General features: G+C 44.3%; 1 protein-coding gene across 2 annotated transcripts in view; it reads right to left on the bottom strand.

The window, feature by feature from the left end:
• The window catches only part of dlp (glypican dally-like), a 109,236-nt gene that overhangs the window by 13,472 nt on the left and 76,599 nt on the right, over positions 1-19,165 (bottom strand). Inside the window, exon 1 of one of the 2 annotated variants that reach the window (XM_086974448.1) lies at positions 217-6,469. The exons of the other annotated variant lie outside the window; for it this stretch is intronic. Coding sequence (XP_086830574.1) covers positions 217-247 — 31 coding nt within the window. The 5' untranslated portion in view covers positions 248-6,469. Of the gene's footprint in view, positions 1-216; positions 6,470-19,165 lie in introns of those variants that run through there. 2 annotated transcript variants of the gene reach the window in all.

Genomic DNA, 19,165 nt, shown 5'->3' with positions numbered 1-19,165 from the left:
ATACCTGCGTATTCTCTCGCTGTCTTTATTCAGCTGTGCAGAATAGCTCGTACGGTTATTATTAGTTAAGAGCGTACAGCTAATTATATGCTTCAACGAATATATATATGTGTATACGTTGCATTGTATTGGAAAGTGTTTTATGCACTCGAAGCTTATTACGTTTAGAGAAACTTCGCACGGTCGTATATTGCAGATGTGCATGTCTTTACTTACAAATACGGGTTCCGATTTGCGAAGCCTTCATCAATTAAAGAAGAATCATTGCACAGATCTGTACAGCATTATTGCATACGTTTTTGAATATTCCCAAATATCGCTTGCCCCAGGCATGTGCACGGTATCCTCAGACGGTATGTCATGCCAAACTCAAAGAAGCCGATGCTGAAAGAAAGAATGATGCACAGGCGAAAACTCCTCCTCGTTTATGAGAATATCAACGTCTTGCTAAATGATATTCCTCAGTCCATGATCGAAGACCTGCCGGAAGGAACGTTAAATTAACTATTGCCTAAAACCCTTCTACACCTTACTCAGATACAATACTAACGGGTTATTCCCGAAACGGTTGTTATTAAGACAATTTGTCTATGATCTGTTAGCGACCCTAAGATCTGAACTGTACCTCGATTCCATCGGGTGTTTCGCGTGATCAAATGGAAAATTCGCTTATCGACAGGGTGGTTCTCTCCGGTTCATCCTGCGAACGCATGCAGTAGGACGCTCGTCTAGATCTATGAGAATTTTCCTCGGTTCGACTACGCAGGTGCTGACGGTTACTGGGATCCCTACACCGCGTATTAGCAAACCGCACGAACCACAATCGCTACCTTACCTCTATGATCTACAGAACTATTATCAATCGGTACGTCTGTTTCGTTACAACTATACATTGGTGTTTTATTTTCATTAGTTTTTATATAAACGTGTTGGTTACGTCGAAAAATAAGAGGCCATGCGTAAATGTTCGCTGCAAGAAAGAAGACCGACCTTATAAACGTCGCATTGTCTAGTAGGTCTCCGGTCGACTCTCAAGTCTATCCGTATACACAGCGTTAGCGCAATTAAAAGCGGGCGAAATCTAGTGAGACCATTACCGCCAGAACAGACTAATATGTACGACAATAGACAACGAAAAACAACGAATGGAATAATATAATCTTCTGGCTGTTTTCGTTGTCCTTAATACAATGCCGTTCACTCGTCGATTTTGTTCCTGTCAACTTTTTCTATTAGCGGCAAATGGCGGCGAACCAGGCAGCGTCTTGGCTGGAGCTTATTCCCACGGTAAACCGCAAGGCAACACATTACCAACAACGAATTTAACCATCCGACTACGCTATTTATATTCTATGAGAGAAGCAGCCGTGTAAAGTCTCGAGAGTTAATGGCGCAACTTTTGTCCCGTCTCGTAGCCGTCACTTTGTCGAACAATGGAAACCATTTGTCGCTCATACGGCAATTTAATCTAAGGCGTAGGTTCAATTACAGCCCTAATTAGATAAAGAACACAATCTTTTTTCCCGTCTGCATGTCGTCAGGACAGCGGTACGATCGTCACTGGCCGACCATCTGATACAATATGTTTCATGATATTTCTTTCCGTCATTCTCTACTTCAATTGATGAAAATGAAAGACTGTTACATTTCCGTATATTGACGTTGAGCCACTGCTGCCGCTCGCGAAGCTTTATATATACGTAATGGTGTCCTTAAAAGGGGGCTATTTGTTGTATCGGCACGCAATGAAACCTAATTCTTTCCAGAACGAAATGATAGACTTGTCATGGCGGACGTTGATTGTGCGTCATTATCGGAACCTGAGCACAGGTTCCTGATCTTTTTCTGTTAGCGAATAAAATCTACCTATTTTTAGCTAAACTGACGTTACTGCCAGTGCTCATAAGGCCTCTGAAAAAGGCCCTAATAAGGTAAGCTGGCAGAACCTCAATGGGGTGAATCTGAAGAGAGTTTCAAAACTTATCAAGGTAGCTCAAAGATGTTTCTGCCACGCTTAGCTTTTTTTACACAGCAATTGATGGCAGCTCTAAATAAGGGAATATTAAGGCCAAATTAGATTGTCGAAATGAGCTTTAATAGGTAATTTCTGACGCTTTTCTGACCCTTTAAAGCTATTTGGCCGTCTTCAGTTTTGGGAGTTTTGGCCTGCTTCTGGTCCAAGATTCAATTCTATTGGGATTGTGTGTATGCAGCGTATTTGATTGAATTTAAACCTATGTCTATCGCCTGACGTAGACTGGCGCAGATTAGGAAAATAATATTCCGAAAATAATTAGATGCCAAATGGGCATTGTAATCGCGTATAGTTAGTGATTATATATAAATTTCATCCACGAATTAAAACTCTCTTGTTCGTTTCGTGTGTCTTCTTCGCTGGCAGGGGTTTTCCACCAGAATGAACCAGCCGAGATCAAATATGTCCACAGATAGCAATTGCCGCTACTGCCAGTCAGGAACGCATATAAAGCGGCGGTGTATTATCTGTACGCATAGCGTTTGGACGTAAAATTTCCTAACGCTCCGAACAGTAACGACGTGTATCGCTAAAGTGATAAGACGTTTATACTGCGATCGGTGAAAACACCCATCTGTCGCCTAATGCTGGTCTTCTAGTTTTTGTTACGTCTTATGTATTGCCCATGCGTGTCTTCATGTGGATTTAAAAGCCTAACAATAAAGAAATATTCTCTCCGAATGTTTAGATCGCCTATTTTATTATCCTCGATCAAATCAACCTTATAACAACAGCTAACGAACCGTTCTCTATTATCAAGGGCGTCAGAAAGCGTTTTGCACGTCCAGAACTAGATGATTTTTGAGTGACGTGTACTGAACTCGAGAATTCCTTATCTGCCTACACCCTCCTCCCCACGTCCATGCCTCATTCTGGCGCTTTGTTACTTTTTCTATTCAGGATTTTTCTCCTTTGATTGCCGCTGTTATTGTTGTTACAGCAGTAGCGATGTTCCGAGAACGCGGAATCGACGACGTTACGCTCGTGAATAAAAGACATCGAAATCGCGAAAACATCGACGACAACCATAGAAGTTACTGCAGTTTTCGGATGAATACAGCTAAAAGTTCTACCTGAACTCGGCATCAGGCTTTAGAGCCACTGGGGCTACATTAGAGAACACCTTTAATGTTTAGCCTGATAGACATGCCTGGGATGTGCCTATTTAATTTCTGCTTGCTTCACTTGGGTCTCGCATCCCTCTTTAGATCGAATCTTTGTGATTCTGCATCGTCGAGTTCATTTTGACAGTAATACGCTCGCGCTCTTTGCGTATGGGGCAGCCCTGTGCCCTCGGTTTCTCACAGCGCCATCATCGCGCAATTGATCTTGTGTAACTGGAGTTGTTTGTCATAGAACGGCCAACAGTTTTGAAAACCTCGCCTTGTCCGTGTCATATATGTTGATCTGGGCACGCGTTTGCCCCACACTGTCATTACTCACACTTCGTGCTTGGTTATTTACAGACATTAGGTAACTTTTTGGTGCATCTGGCATATCTTACTCAACAGAACTTTTTTTTTTTTTTTTTTGTTTTCGTGGTTCCCTGCGAGTCAAACTTCGTATTTCACGCCGTCTAGGTGACAACTCATCAGCGCATATCGGTCGGCTCGGACTGCGTGCAGTCTATCAAGCCTGTCATGCGGTAATACTCTGTTCGATGCTTATTCATTGTTGAACTTCTGACAATTCTGGCAGTTTCATATGCGTTTTCTTGTCCGCTTCCCCCATTTCTTTCCTCTGACCCTGTTCACGTTACCGGTTTGAACAATTAACTTTTCTCATAGTATTTAATCTTGACTATTCGCGTTTATTATACATATGCTTATTTTTGCTTAGACAAGCAAGTATAACTGACAAGAAACGGCATGCAATAGCTACGAATCGAACGGACCACTATAGTAACTTAAATTCGTCAATAGATCTGTCTTAACGATTCCGTCCATGGCGTCCATACGTTCATACCATTGTACTGTTGTACTGGCATGCAATTGGACGCATAGCTATCGCTGTTGAGACCCTTAAAAGGACCAGTGCTTTTAATATCCGTTTGAACGCAACACTTCTATCCTACAGCGTCAAAGGAATTGTTAAAATTTTCTGCTCCAATCAGCATCCATTGTATCAGTTCATCGTCTGCTACGGTCGTCTCTTGAGATGTTCAAATGACTCTCTCTCTCATATACCCACGACGTTCTGTGCCTGAGTTGCGGTACAGGAAAAAGCTAGGCACGTTGAAAGCAATCATTCACCATTTCCGTTGGAATCTGATTATTTCAAAGCAAACATCAGCGCGCTGGTCAAGTCTCTGGAAACTGCCCCAACCTAACATCTGTATAATGGCGCCGAGGTTCGTGTTAGCCCACGTGCCCTGTATCAGTCAAATCACATATCACAATGTCAGTTTACGTGGCTGCATTAAATTATATACTTAGATATAAAAATAAACATCATTTATTGCTTCTTCTTGTTCTTTATACTTAGGCAGCATAACTTACCACTGTTATGCACGCTAACTACTTGTTGTTATTCTAAACGCGTTTGTGAACTTAGCATCACAGGGTTGAACCTCCCCTATCTAACGAACTTTCTTCCGACGTTTTTTTTTTATTTCTTTGTTTACATTTTCCCCATTCAAATATTTGGTCTCCGCGCATTGGCACGCTAATTTTCATTGTCTCTATATTACTCATACGCGTACATCCTCTTTCTAAATCATATACGCACACCTCTGACAATCCGAATCTGACGTCCTTCTCTTAATTTGTTACGCTTTTTTTGTTCGGTGTTTTTCTTTTTTCTGTTAATCTTTAATTTAGTTGATCTCTATGTCATTGTCGTTTGATAGCATTTTTGTGGTTTTAAGCAAAGGCAACCAGACGTAAGGTCGTCTCTGCCGCTGCCACCGCAGGCGCCAGCCGGTTACTGACACGGGCTTCCAGTCGTTTACGATCGTCTACCGCTTCGCCATGCCAAGAATCATGCGAGCTCCTGTTGATGCAGCGTCAGAGTTCTGCGCGAGGTGATTGCCCGCGTACAGTTTCATCTAGTCGCTCTCCCTCTCGAAAGATATATCTATCTGCCTTTTTCTATATGCCTATCTGTGTCTTCTGCTAGCTTCGAGGCAAACGAGACGATGAGGGGGCCAGCGCATCGACACACTCATAACACGCAGCAACGGAGATATAGCCAAAACTCCAAATGAGCTTACGACGTGCCTAGGCACCGCTGCCTCATAACCGCACATACTACAGGCACAAACGCCGATGGTCGGCCGCTGGTTGTAGATCCTCTGGTGGGGGCAAGAAGATCGCGGAGCATCGAAAAGGTGCTCGACAATAAGGCTGCTCGCTCCTAGTTGCTAAAAGTGCTAGCTAAATAGAATAGCTACGATTGAGCAGGCATTAGCCAATATGAGCGAAGGAAGATCGGCAAAAATACGTGTCAGAAAAAAAAAAAGAAGGAAAAAAACAGCAGTAGCAGCAGCGAGATGAGCTAAAAGTGCTGTGTGTGGCGATGAGGCAAAAGTGGCATAAAATCGAAGCAAGAAGAAGCGGCTACGCTGTTAGCAGCAAAGTCTACGACGTCAGCCGCATCAACATCAACTAAAACAGTCATTTTAGCTTTATTGTCTACGTCGTCTGCTGCACAGGCAGATACAGTCATCAGACCCTGGAACCCTCTTTGATCGAAAGACATTTTGCCCTTATCGTTAAGAACAGTGGTAGAATGCCTTGTTTTTGACAGCCTTCCTTGTAGAACTATTGACGATGGCGCCTCAAAAAGTGAGTGACATTTTCATGCGATGGTCGCACAACTCACCTTCAATGTTCAATTTACATGGTGTCCATTGTTTTTTTACTTGAACTTTCAGTCTTCCACCATTTTTCCTAAGTCAGTTCGTTCACTAAACTACGTCTATCTCGTCGGTAATATGGTAGTCAAGCCCGATAGGCTCAGAGGCATGAAGGTCGTGGAGGTTCAAGACCTACGTAAGCACACCTTGTTTCCTGCCTGTAGAAGTAAAAATACCTAACGACCTAGGTATCAGACGTCGAACTCGAAGCATTTTTTTTTTTCATATTAGTATTACAGGATTGCACAATCCTGTCTCTCTATGCTGTGTCTCGTTTAAAAAAGCTAGTCCCCATCACGGTGTCACCTGTTACCATCACCATATACGTTAGTTAACACTGGTTAATCGTACTCAGGAATCCGAGCTTCGGTAGCTTCTACGACTAGATAACTAACTGAACGTGGTTGTACCCTGGAGCCACTTTGCCACCATCTGTCGATTGGAGTATCTGCGTATTCGAATCGTCTTCTGAGCAGACATCTTTCTTGTAACGTCACCTTAGAGGATGAGGGATGTCGGGTATGCAATGGAACCCTCTTCTTTCCTTACTGGATCTGCGTTTTTCTTCTTTAGTTTTGATAATCTAATTAGCCGAACGACACACGACGAACAAGGCTGGTCAACTATTGATAACAAGAGCAGGCGTCTGGCTCTCCGCCATAAGTCAATCGACAACGAGGCTGAATAGAATAACTTTTGTCTGCCCGAGAAGGGTCGATTGACATCTAGCTTTAATTGTTCAGTTCAACCTGCGCCAAACTAAAAATGCTCCAAACTCGTCAATGAAGGACGAGTGTCTGCGCTGCCACAGGCTGCTCCTAAAGTCAACAGCAAGGGCAACAGCAACAACAACAACAACAACAACAACAACAACAACAACAACAACAACAACAACAAGAAAATCAATATCGGATGGTACGTCTGGATTCGTTGCCCACAGCACCGAAAAGCAGCATCGCTAACCAAGGTTTTGACGCACAGATCCAAGCAAAAATAGCAACCTTAGTTTGTTTCAAGTCTCTGAACACCAATCAGCCGGCGTCTGTTCGAAGCCCTGAGCTTCTTCTTCCCTCGTACCCTCTCTATACTCTAATCCACTCATCGCGAACGGCGGTCAATAAACATTGGGTTACAAGCTTCTTGCATTATTTCTTTGCGTTTGATTCAGATAGGCCTTATAACATTTCTACCGCCGCCTTCACATAACGTTAGCTGATCCGCCCGTTATCTCCCTGTTAGCAGCTGCATAGCGACATTATCGGAATCTGCCCACGCGGTAAAAACGTTCGTCTTACCCAAAGCCTGATGGAGCTAGGCTCATCTAGGAGTCGGCGATTGGCGAAAGTGCATCACCATGTGAGATTACAGTTGACTGCCGCCAAGATCGTGTAGATTGTATAACGTATTAGGCACCCGACCCGGCATTTTTGCTTTATACCGTTAGCATGTAGGCATTGTCGCCTATTTTGCGACGTAAAATGTGATTCTGTGTTATTCAAAATCGAACCAACGCGTCTTACCCGAAGCGACTCCACGTGTCCCATGTCTAATCGTACATCCTGCGACCTCAGTTTTTTTGGTGACATTAGGGCTGTTCTCAGGACCCGCCCAGCTTCATAACCAATTGCAAAAATTGTTCCGATTAGCGTATCCTGCTGCCGTCCGTGGAGGCTTCATTTATTGCTTTACTGCACCGCAGATAGATCATAACGTCGGAGAAAATAATAAGAAGTTCGAGCTTCAGTTAGAATGGGAACTCTGTCTAGTTGTCATAAAGGTCCCCGGCTCAATCGTATCGAGTACGCGCAGCTTACGGAGAGCGACAAAGCGAGAAAGGGAAAAAACAGGGCTTAACCAGCAGAATAATTTGGGAATTATGCCACTATTTTGTTTCTACTGCTCCCGCACTTTCGTTGAAGCAACCGTTAGCCTGTGGCAATGGTCGTAAACTTTGTGTATGTGTGTGGTGATGTGGCCGTCATCGCCGGAGGCAGCACATTACCGACACTTAAGATCCTGCAATTGCATTGAGCTGGGTTCATTTATGTTACTAACTCTGCTGTTATTGCTGCGGTTCTGGCGACTGCCAAAGCCCTACCCCAGACATGCCGTTGTTTTGCCCCGCACATAGCCGGACATCAAGTAACGAAAATATCCACAGTGCGTCTGGTGCCAAATGGTTGTAGAACTAGCAGCATAAAACGACCATTCTTCTAATGCCGCGCTAGTCCGGTCTCCGTTATTTATCCTCGCAGTGGAGACATAAGGATACTTTTCTAACTAGGAATAACTTGTTACGGCAGGCCTAACTACAAACGTGCCTGTATATCTACTGATTCATTGAGGATTCTTAGCTTTAGCTGGCTGTTGTTGTTGTTGATACTGCCAGTTTACTCGATATGTCTGTTCGTCTGATCTCCCATCGACGTGGAAGGTGCACTCGTGGACAGCACCGTGAGGGTACACCATCGTCAAGCCAGCCGGAGCTTGTAGCCCGTTAGACGTATAGGAAACCTCTCTTCCCTCCTCTTTACTACTATCTATTATTAAGATGATCTTTCGTTCACGTAATTGTAGGCGGTCTCTTCGCAGCGGGAGGGGTGTGGTACTCACGAGTGCTCACGACAACGCTGATGAGTAGTGAGTTGTCGCCGTAAGAAGCGCAATAGATCATAGTCGACGATTTCAGACGAATCTCTTCGATTAATTGTGTATCGTCGGACTGCGTACTACTATAGACAGATTTCCGTGGTAGTGACTCTGAAACGCTCAAATTTAAGTTTGGCCAGCCGCCCAGACCGCACAACCGTGGACACACAGGAGTCGACGAGCGGACCACCGTGAAGTTGTGCGGAGACGAACACCGCTGTTGCCACTGCTGTTGCAGCCAAACGCCGACAATCGCCGACGCTATGAAACTCGTCATTCCTTCTCGGTCCATCATACGCTGCTAGCTGCTCATCTTCGGATGTCTGATCAATGCGACGTCTTAATTTCACTCTGGCGGATCGTTCCTTCCATCGACGTCACTGCAGACGGCAACCGACGAAATAGGCTGAGTAAATGAGCAAGAATGAGCTAAAACGAGATATAGACAAAGGGAAACAGGGTCAACAACAACAAAAATGAAGACGATTGATTTGTCCGCTCCTTCAGTGGCTGCCTTTCCGTCTTTGACGCCGCCTCAAAAATGACAATCGACGCTGCCTCCACGAGCGCAAATATTTCCTGTCGATTCCCCTTTCATATCATTCCATTCTTCCCATCTTCCGTTAAGATCTGGCTGACTGGCAAATTTTAGGAAGTGGACTGAGATGAAATCTCAAAAATGCCCCGTCTTTGCTCGGCCCCACCGAGATGAGATGAATGTCCGCTTTAGATATTTACTGTAGCCTGTGCCACCCGCAAGAGACAGGGCCGGCGTCTACGCTGTAGTAACATTGGTAATATTTGACTGTATCATCATTAGAAGTAACCCTAAACCGTAATTGCGTCAAGGGTTTACGTGCCTGGCCTGCGACGTCGTTTCTGTTTCCCTGGGCTTATTTCGTTGGAATGGCAGCCGGACGGCATAGGAGACAAATGTTTCATACAGGTTGAATATTCTTTCTTGCCGTCTTCCCCAACACTAAAAAACAAATGTGGATGAAATAACAGCAGCTCTATATTGAGAGGAAGATATTTAATAGAAGAGCCCCGCCCTTTATTAGGTTAATGCTTACTTCTTGGTTTCCTGTATATCTATGCAAAAGTGCTCGCTTCTAACGAAGACACCCAGAGCTTTTTCGCATGCATAATTGTTGTGCCAAATGTTCGAATACTGAAGAGTTCTAAATAAAACATGACGAAGATGCTGAGCAATGAGGCGCATAGGCGTAGATAAGAGCTAAAACGTCACCAATGGACAAAATAACTTTCTTTGCTCGGTTTCGCATGGCTAAAATCATAGAGAAGCAGCCTCTTGGTGACAAAAGCTCCACGGGAGTAGGCAGAGATTGAGAAGCTTTCGATCATCGATCGTTCGCCAAATGAATAACGAAGGCCTAGCGAATCGTCTGTAATCTTTCTCCAACGGGGGCTGTTGTGTGGGCAACATCACAGTTTTTGCTAGATGCGATGTGCATGAACGTAAAGGCGCAAGGGACCTTCACACCCGACCGGACGAATACGCATGCTGTGACCTTTTTTTGCCTACTACTAAATGAGGTGAAAAAACTCAATAGGAGACGAAACTCTCAAAGACATCAATACTGCTCGAAAGACCTTTTTGATTAGGCACCCATAGGCTTTTAAGGGGCGCAGTCTTGGGTTGAGAAGGTGCTTGTTGTCGACACCTTCGTCACCGTCACCGACACTGACACCGTACCAGCGCAGAAAATTAGCGAATCTTCGTCAAAACACTATTTGTGGCAAACTTTTTTGACCATTGGCCGCGGTAAAACACTCGTACGCTTCTTTAATCAGCGAATCGGTTTGAGGAGCAGTTGGTTCTTAACACCCACGCTTATATGTATACTATTGTACTCAAACGAAACGCTTTTAGGGAAACTTTTTAAGCTCCTTAAACGCATTCAGTGATACTATTAACTGTAGCCCATTGAAAAACTTCTCTCTTAAGTTATCATCAGGTATGTGCCATCTAGAAACCTAATAGCTTGATTCAATATCATTCGTTGAATATTTTCTTGCAGGTATTAAAAATAACAACGATATATCAAGCAGCGAAAGAGATCAACGGGAGTTTAGTTCATACTTATATACCCGAACTGCATTATCAAGGCATATGGTTAAGCTTTCGCTCAAGCAAACCATTAGGTACATGAAACATCTGATCCAATCAGCGGTTGAAGGGTTCACAGTAATATAAAAAGAATGGGAAGGGTCATATCAAATATAGGATTGAATCCATGTAGGATGCACGTAGTCGAAGTCAGATATCAATTACGGAGATGCGCACGCCGCTTGTCCGCGACAATCGGTTCGCCTGTTTCAGCCAAGGGGGTAAAATTTTTCAGGGGTACCTCATACGAATGGGAAGAGGGTCTCAAGATGCTCCTAGCTCGCGATCTCGCTCACTCTAGTCGAGAACGTTAATCGCTACTGCTGCTGTTTGCCCGTCCCTATTCACTAGGCATGACGCAGGGCTTAGAAGGCACCGAACATCATCGAAATCGCCGAGTACATGCGCCTCTTAGACCACCGGGCAGGACTGGCACGATGCGACTCTAGTAGTACTGGACGCCGCAGGCGCTCAGCTTAACAACAGAGCAATGGCGGCAGCAGCAATAGCGGCGTTAGATTAACCGAAGACCTGCAACTAGGTGGGCACCGGGTGCCGTTGAAGCCGTCAATGCCGCCAGACAATAAACAGGATCAGTAATGGCTACAACTATCACAGTAACAGCCGTTGGAGCAAGGGCAATCATATGGACAAGAAGTCGCTAAGTATTCGAGTTGCGGAAAGCATGAGCTGCAGCGATTGAAGCGAATCAAACCTTGCGGACCACCAAACTCAACGCACGTTTGTGCGCTTGTCGTTCAGTTTACCGAGCGAGGACTTATTTCTGCCACTCGATTACTATGGTCGACTTCGCCGGCTGGCGTTCGCTGATGCCGCCACCGAAATTGAGATGCGTACCTTCTTGTATATCCTGTCGTTCATGGATGTTGGTACCCGATTACCGTCGATCAGCGGGCACCAGCAATATTGACCACCAAAGAAGAGAAGCACCATTGTCGGAAGCCCCAAGCGAAAATCCTAAAGTCGCTCTGAAGTGCATTGTCAGAACCAAAACCTGAGCTTACACAATTTGAACTGTATTCCCATAGTTAGCGGCTTTACACGTTGCCACTTCAATACAATCTCCGTCTATCAAAAAAGATGACTACTATGTGGGGTTATTATAGTTGTCCCTTATATAAGTTCGCTAACGTTCATTTGTTTTTATGTTAACTTATTCTTTAGCCCCGGAGCGCATCGATTCGCAAAGAGAAAGCCAATTTATGAGCCACGATTGGATAATAGGTACTTAGTGCCTCACTTCACTAGCATTTTATCATAATAAATTTTGATCGAATACGAAAGGACATGGAAACAATCTTTCTGCGTGCTCAAATAGCCAGGTCGAGCAAAATAGTCAGTATTGTACACTTCTTGACGTTTTTCAGTAGGGTAAGCCACTTTATGCTTTCAGAGCTACTGGCCCACACGTTCCCCGCCTTTCTGAGAGTCTATCTACACGGATGCCGAACGTCTTTGATGTGTACGATCAATAGCCATTGCATATGGCTACCATATGTGCGCCTGTATAATTCTGACCGAGGCGTAAATACATATCGGCACTTCGCTGATGAGGGCGAATCCCAACGTCGGACAACACGAAGCAGGAACAGCTTCTGTTTCGCTAGCTTTCAGGAGGCGCAAAAAGGCCATTTACGGTCTATTTAGAGAGTGGATGAGGAAAAAAGAAACAAGAGGGAGTATCGACAAGTAATTAGCTGATATTGGAGTCTGCGCGTAGGCTGTTTGCAACGGGCACTCTATGCGACTGTTCGTGCTACGACATTGCGCTTCGAAGGAAAAGCCTGCGAGCAACGCCATGAACTCTCAATGTTTGGCAGACTGTATATCGGACAAGTGTACAATGCCAACCAGGACTCATTCGCTGACAGTTATACAAGGATCCTTGTGGATCCTATGATAATCAACTTGGTAAATGTGCTCATGCATAGGTGCTCACAATTGAAACTAGTATATATATTAGATACATTAGATTAGTATATGTGTGTGTATCAAGGGTTAACTACTTTTGCTAATTAGATTGTTGCTCAATCAGTGTTTCTGTGTGCTTATGTGCGCGTTTGAGCAGGAACAAAAGCTCCGGCTCGCAGTCACCTGCGTCAGTTCCATATCGCTGCTATTGAGGTTGTGGAACATTCCAGTCTAGCGAGGTCTGTGACCGACTCACAGTATCTAGCTGCATTACGTCCTTCCATCGAACGGAGTATGCAGCGGGAGATTGCGAATGGATTGTGGCTGTCGGGCCGTTCGATGCTATCATCGGCAATAGACAGCCACCAATTTTCCTCAGTCGAGAAAAATAAAACTATGTCGAACGAGTTAATTTATTTAAAAGAGTTAAACAGTTAGAATAGAGCCAGTATCGGAAAAACGCACAAGCCTATCGTTCGTGCACCTATGGGGTGACATTAAAAAGCAGACAAAGAAGCGACGCTTTTAAGCTCCAGATGCTTTTTGAATGGCCGTAACACTAAAAGTAAGAAGGGGAAGAGCGGGTCTAAATAGTGAAGAGCAACGCCTCTTCATATAATCCACCACCCACGCGCTTCTCAGACGACTGCCATTTTGCACACGTTGCAATACGAGAGCGACAAAATTCTAAGGAGAGAAATTACTCCACCTCGGCTCTCACCGCAGTCTCTTACCGCGTATTAAGTGTACGGGGGAATGCACGTAATAAACAGGAGACGTTGCATTTTCTTAAAAAAAATGCACTGTCCTCGCTTATGAATCGCTGGCGGCCATTTTAGGTGTCCATGCACTTTTAGACAACAACCAAAGATATATGGAAATGCGGGTGACCGAAAAGGGGCACAGAGCTGCACAAATTGGGAAATCACTCGATCTAAAGGTAATAACAATAAAATATATACGACGTTTTATCGGTATAACTTAGAGTGTAGAGTTATTTCTAGTAAAAATTACTCAGTCTGTTATCTGCTTAGATTCCCTGTCCCTCTTGTGAATCGTTAACAACAATAATTTTAATAAGTGTGACAATATCGCTGCTTCGCTGAAAAACCCGAATCGCTCTCGGCTGCCGTTAGCGGCTGTAGCGTATAATGAATCACCAGGTAGCCACCACTGATAATCCCGAAGGCGGTGACAGTAAGAACAATATCAAACCTATTTTCCTATTTATACATAATGTTCAAACGAGCATCTGAAAACTGCGTATTGCCCAACGCCAGCCGCCCCCCAAGTTGACACTTATCTAAGTAGAAGAGATAAAAGTAGAGATACAACGTCAACCAAAAGACGTATCGATTTAATCAAATTATCGATCTATGTTATATATGCGGTTTATGCTTGTATAGGTCTTTGAGCACAAACAAAGCCGTACTAACAATAATTAAATTTTATCTATATATTTATATAGATTTTATCTACATATTTATGAAAGACTCGTCACTGTAAATTGGTGCTTTTAACTGTTGCCCTAATTTACTTCTCTTGATGCAAGGGAACTATTCGCGCATATCTACGTGCTTCGTCCCGCGTCCTGCCCCTTGCTGTCATCAGGTGCTTAGTGAGTGCCGGCCGGATTCTGGCCCCGTAAAAGCCAACCTAATATGGACGTAGGTACCTGGCATTGAGTGCTCAGACATGCACACGTGAACGTTATTCGTCACTACAGCAGACTCACCGCATCGTTCCCCTGGGTACAATTGGCAGTATCGCGGCCTGGTACTTGGCCCAAGTTCGACTTAAATAACACGACGTATAGAACATCGACAACTTGAAGCACTTCATAGAAGCCGCTAAGCGTCACGTAGTCGGTGCTTGAAATCTGACGATATCGTTAAGCAATGTGTTTGTATTGCCTACGGAATCGATTATTGTTCTTTCGATATCAGTGAATGCCATCGTACGCGGTACATTGTTCAATAAGCCTTCAAGGTAGTAGACTAGGGATGGCGAGAAATAGAAAAGAGAAGCGATTATGGGGCACTAAGTTTTTTTTCCAATATTATCACGTTATCGAAGATATTTTACGGTAACGGTAGCGTCACAAGGTATAACTAGTGTTTGATGGGTCACCGTTTTTGCGGTTTGCCTGATTCATTGAAAAAATTCTTACCTAGGCTTTGCATAATAAAATAAACAACGTTTCATAATTAGAACGAAAATACTAGCCAGTATATGATACAGCTGATATCTAGCATGAGGTAGTCGTCTACGAGATTATTTTAGACAGATAACTCACGAGCCGTCTTTCCTATTAACTGGTCGGCATACTGCCAGCAATAATCGTAATTATAGCCTCGTCAATATACAAGTAATTGTTTTTGTTGCCTCGTAAATAAGCAATAATAGATGCTATTAGAGTTTGCTCGTCGGCCCTATAATTACTATCTCTCCTTCCTGTTTAGCCAGCCTCTCCGTGGCGGTCCGCTATGCCGTAGCCTGCCGACGGTCTACGTCTTCACGATTCGATCGTCGAATAGGGCTCTACGTCGCTCTTGAGTCATAATCGGCGTCGACATCTAGACCAAAAAAGAAAAAAATGAGCATTACATTTTCTGTCCCTCCCTGGTAATTTCAGAGGCTCAATCACACACGACATTTGGCCGAAGGCAATGGTGGTCCTACTTTATTCGTTATAGCTAATCCATTCAGTTCTCGTTCGACCGTATCTGTCTCTGCATTACTATTGACACTACTGTTGCTTACGGTAATTCTAATGGCCCCTTTGATTTTCCGCTGCAGCTATAGAGTTTGCTTGGCAGTTAGACGTTTACTAGCGCGTCATTGTTATTGTTCGAGACGACTGTTATTGTTTTTGTCAGAGGTGACGCGTAGAGATGTACGTACATTTGTTATATATTATAACAAGTTGTGGTTAGCGTTTGGCAGAACTTGCTTTGGATATTGTTGGTCGACAATGACTAGCAGTTGGTTCATTATTGCTCGAGCTGCTACTATTATGATTGTTGTTATTATTGCTATGACCTTTAACATGATGAATTGGCACTGTATAATCTTTGTATTTACGCTTCTGGATTGTTGTTTGCGAAACAATAACACGAAGCACTCATGATAGGTCTCGTCATCATCACTCCACTCCACAAGTGGACTATGAACTATTTCCTTTGATCTTTTTTCGTCTTTATTCCCTCATTTTTATTTAATCTCCACTTAAACGGATTCGCGTCGTCAACTGAAATCGGTGTTAGCAGCGCGATTGCCCTCGACACCGCTGTCCATCTACTCCTTCTTTTCACACTGTTTCGTCTACATACAAAAACACTAGAAGAAACACCACATTGAATCTTCTATGCAGAGGCAGGTGCTTCTTCAGCAGCCAATTGCAATAGTGTCAGCGGCCGCAGGGAAAAAGTTAGCAAAGACAAGAACTAGCCATGGTTGTTGCTGGGTCATTCGCTGGGCCTCTCTCAAACGTTACCCAGCGCATTGGCATACTTAATGCATAGCATCGATTAGTCGCATTTTCCTGCCTCTATTTCTATTAGCTCTGCCCCCCTCCCCCCTGTCCAGGAGGAATTGGGGATCTGGTGTGTTTACGTATAGCTGTTTGCCGAGGAGGGGGGCATGTTGGGTGGCCAGAGCATACTGATGATGAGTAAAGGTCGCCCCCATTGAAATCTGTTGCGGCAACGGCGTCCTGATGTTCCTCTGCCGCTACTGCTGTCGCCTTTTTTCTTACGTTATCTATATAGTTAGAGTCCTCAACGATCGACAGTTATGTCCTGTCTAACACTAAATATAGATATTACATTACGTGGCTATCATGGGGCTCAGGGCAATGACAACAGGAGTGGCACTCATCTGGCCACGAAGAAGTCAAGCAAGCAAACGCCACATCTATAAACATATGTACGCGTGCTTATGTACGTATAACCCTTAATCATATATCAAAATAAATAGATGTGTTCAGATACATATAATGAGCTCTTTGAGCGCCTGTTCGCCAATCACTCTGTTAGTCAGCTCGTCTCTGCGTCCGTACATCCATTCATCAATTACTATATTCTTCAAAATAGCGACCGCCCTGCCACGACGCCTGAGTCATCACCGGATGAACTGAGACGATTTGTCGTTATTGTGACCAAGGCCGACTTCACCGTTTATGTCTTGTCCATATATCGAAGCCGTCAGTCAGTCTATTATTTTTTGCTCAGTCAATCAGTAGCAATCTTTTTCTGCTTCGGCGGCTTTATAGTGAGCCGTCATCAATTGCTGACGTCCCCTTCTTAGGTTCGATGCCCAGTACCTGTCAAAGGCCTTCTGCCGCCGCCGCCACTGCTGCCGTTTCTCCTGCTACATACTGTCACTGGATACTGGCTCAATCGACTTTGACTAGGTCGCCTTCTCTCACCTTAACGTAATACGCTCAGCAGTTTCCCCAAGCTGACATTGCAGCTACTGGCTTAGTTGTCGCAACGCCCCACGTAGACCACAAACCAAATCGGGCCGAAATCAGCTGCAGAATGGGCCTTACAGCGACAGTAGAATCGGCGTAAGACGGCGACACACGTCGCCAAAAGGAGTCCAGCCACCACTAATAGCTGGAGGGCACTTTCTAAATATAGCACCTTAAACTTGAGACGATAAAAGACATCTGGGTTACTTTTCGACAGCAGTACTATTATTGTTGTTGGAGTGATAGGTAAGTGGGCAAGTAGGAATCAAGAGGGGGAAGGCCGTAGCCGACCCAAGCAAAACTAACATGGAATCTACATACGTGTATCCTCGCCGTTACATTGATATCGTATAATTTGTAATGGACGATTAAATGCCAGCCTTGTAATTCTGTAGTGTTGTGTATGCTGCCCTCCCAAATCGTATAGTTAAACACTCCTAGAAAATAGAAATGTTGGATCGGGACGGGTGCTGCACCCCACCAAAAAACCGGCCGTATGCATATTTCAGGCCACAAGAACATAGTTCAGATCAAGGGACCCGAACAGCGCTGTTGTATCATAAGAGGGCTCACACTGTTCGTTTACTCATCCATTCAAGAGCAAACACCCAATGAAGCTGTGTGTCGGTAGATTTGCTCGTAAAGCGTGCCCAAGGGAGCGCTTGAACCCTCGAGATATTTCACTGGTCCATAATTCATTTACTCAAAAGCGGGGCAACATTGGGACGAATATATGAGCTATTCATGGGACAACGAAGAAAAGAGTTAATGAAGGATTTGCGAAGACTGCCCTCAAAGACCGCGACAGCGTAAGCACACTTCCATTTCTTGGTAGTTTTAGTAGGAGGGGAGGAGGTGGGGTGGAAGAGGGAACACTCCTCCCTTTAAAACTACACGATTACAACGGCTACAATGGTGATTTCTAGGAGTACTACTACCCGTATCTTAACTCTATCGAGGAAAATATAGATAAAGCAGGGACTTCCGTTGTATCCAGAGGCGGATTGGGCGTCTCCAGAGACCTCTGGAGATCTGGAGAGATTTTAGCGCTGGCTACCCTTGAGAGCAGATAGTTCCGTTAAATCTTTTTTTTTTTTTGCTTTTACTCACACCACCAGCGAACCTCAGGTTGCTTGTTCGCCCGTCTTTTACCCGAACTCATCCGCTTCTTCGCACGAAAACCTCTATATGCTCATTGCGTTTGCTGCTTTTCGTCTACAATCTGCTTGCAATCCAGCTAGCAAGGAAACCCCTGCTAGATTCGGCCTTTGCTCTTCTTTTGCCTGTATTCTTTGTGTGTTGTCAGTGCCTGCCGACTATCCATGCTACGATAATATGCGGCTCAAGCCTATGCGTCATCGTCATTTCCGGATGGCAATCGCCTGGGAAAGAACCTGAGGCAAAGAAGCACGGCGTAGGGCAGCGCAACGAATGGAGTGTAGAAATCGTTCAATGCCCTCGGCAAAAGGAGTATTCAGTAGTGCGAAAAGGAGAGGAACATCGGCGATAACAGTTGGCATCAGCAAAAGACGATTTCAGCTGGGTGGTTGCTAATGGCTTTTACTTACGATCGTTCCATCGTCATCACATAAGTGAATTCGGTCATAGAAAATTTTATAAGCCTTGTACTCTACCTGAGGCACATGCCTCCAACTAAGAAAGAATGATGAGCCTGTCGGTTCTGTAAGCGTCCGGGAAGCCGTCGCAACAGCCATTATCAAACGCGACGATTTATGGCTACCTAGCCCGAACGTGAATGAAACTAACACTTAACTAGTTTTGAAAAAGAAGTTGCCATTTCAACACAATTATAAAATGGTAGCTCTAACAAGATCGTTATGCAGTGAAGGCTCTTGCTGGATTCGGTCAAAGCGAAGTTTAAACTACAATCCAAAATAGAACGCTACAACAACGTCGGGTTAGACCAGCCAAGCTAAGAGTTTTTTTAAAATTCAATACTTGGCACTAATCGATGGCCTAAAGTGTAGTAATTCACGCATGTTACAGTTACATGTACATAACACGTTGCGTGCCTTAGGTCATCGATAGATCTAAGATACGTGATCGTGACACGCACATAGACACACA

Source organism: Varroa destructor, unplaced genomic scaffold (assembly GCF_002443255.2).
Source record: "Varroa destructor unplaced genomic scaffold, Vdes_3.0 BEIS01000007.1, whole genome shotgun sequence".
NCBI classification, from domain to species: domain Eukaryota; kingdom Metazoa; phylum Arthropoda; class Arachnida; order Mesostigmata; family Varroidae; genus Varroa; species Varroa destructor.
Note: the sequence above shows the minus strand (reverse complement) of the source record. Positions and strands in the feature narration are given on the sequence as shown.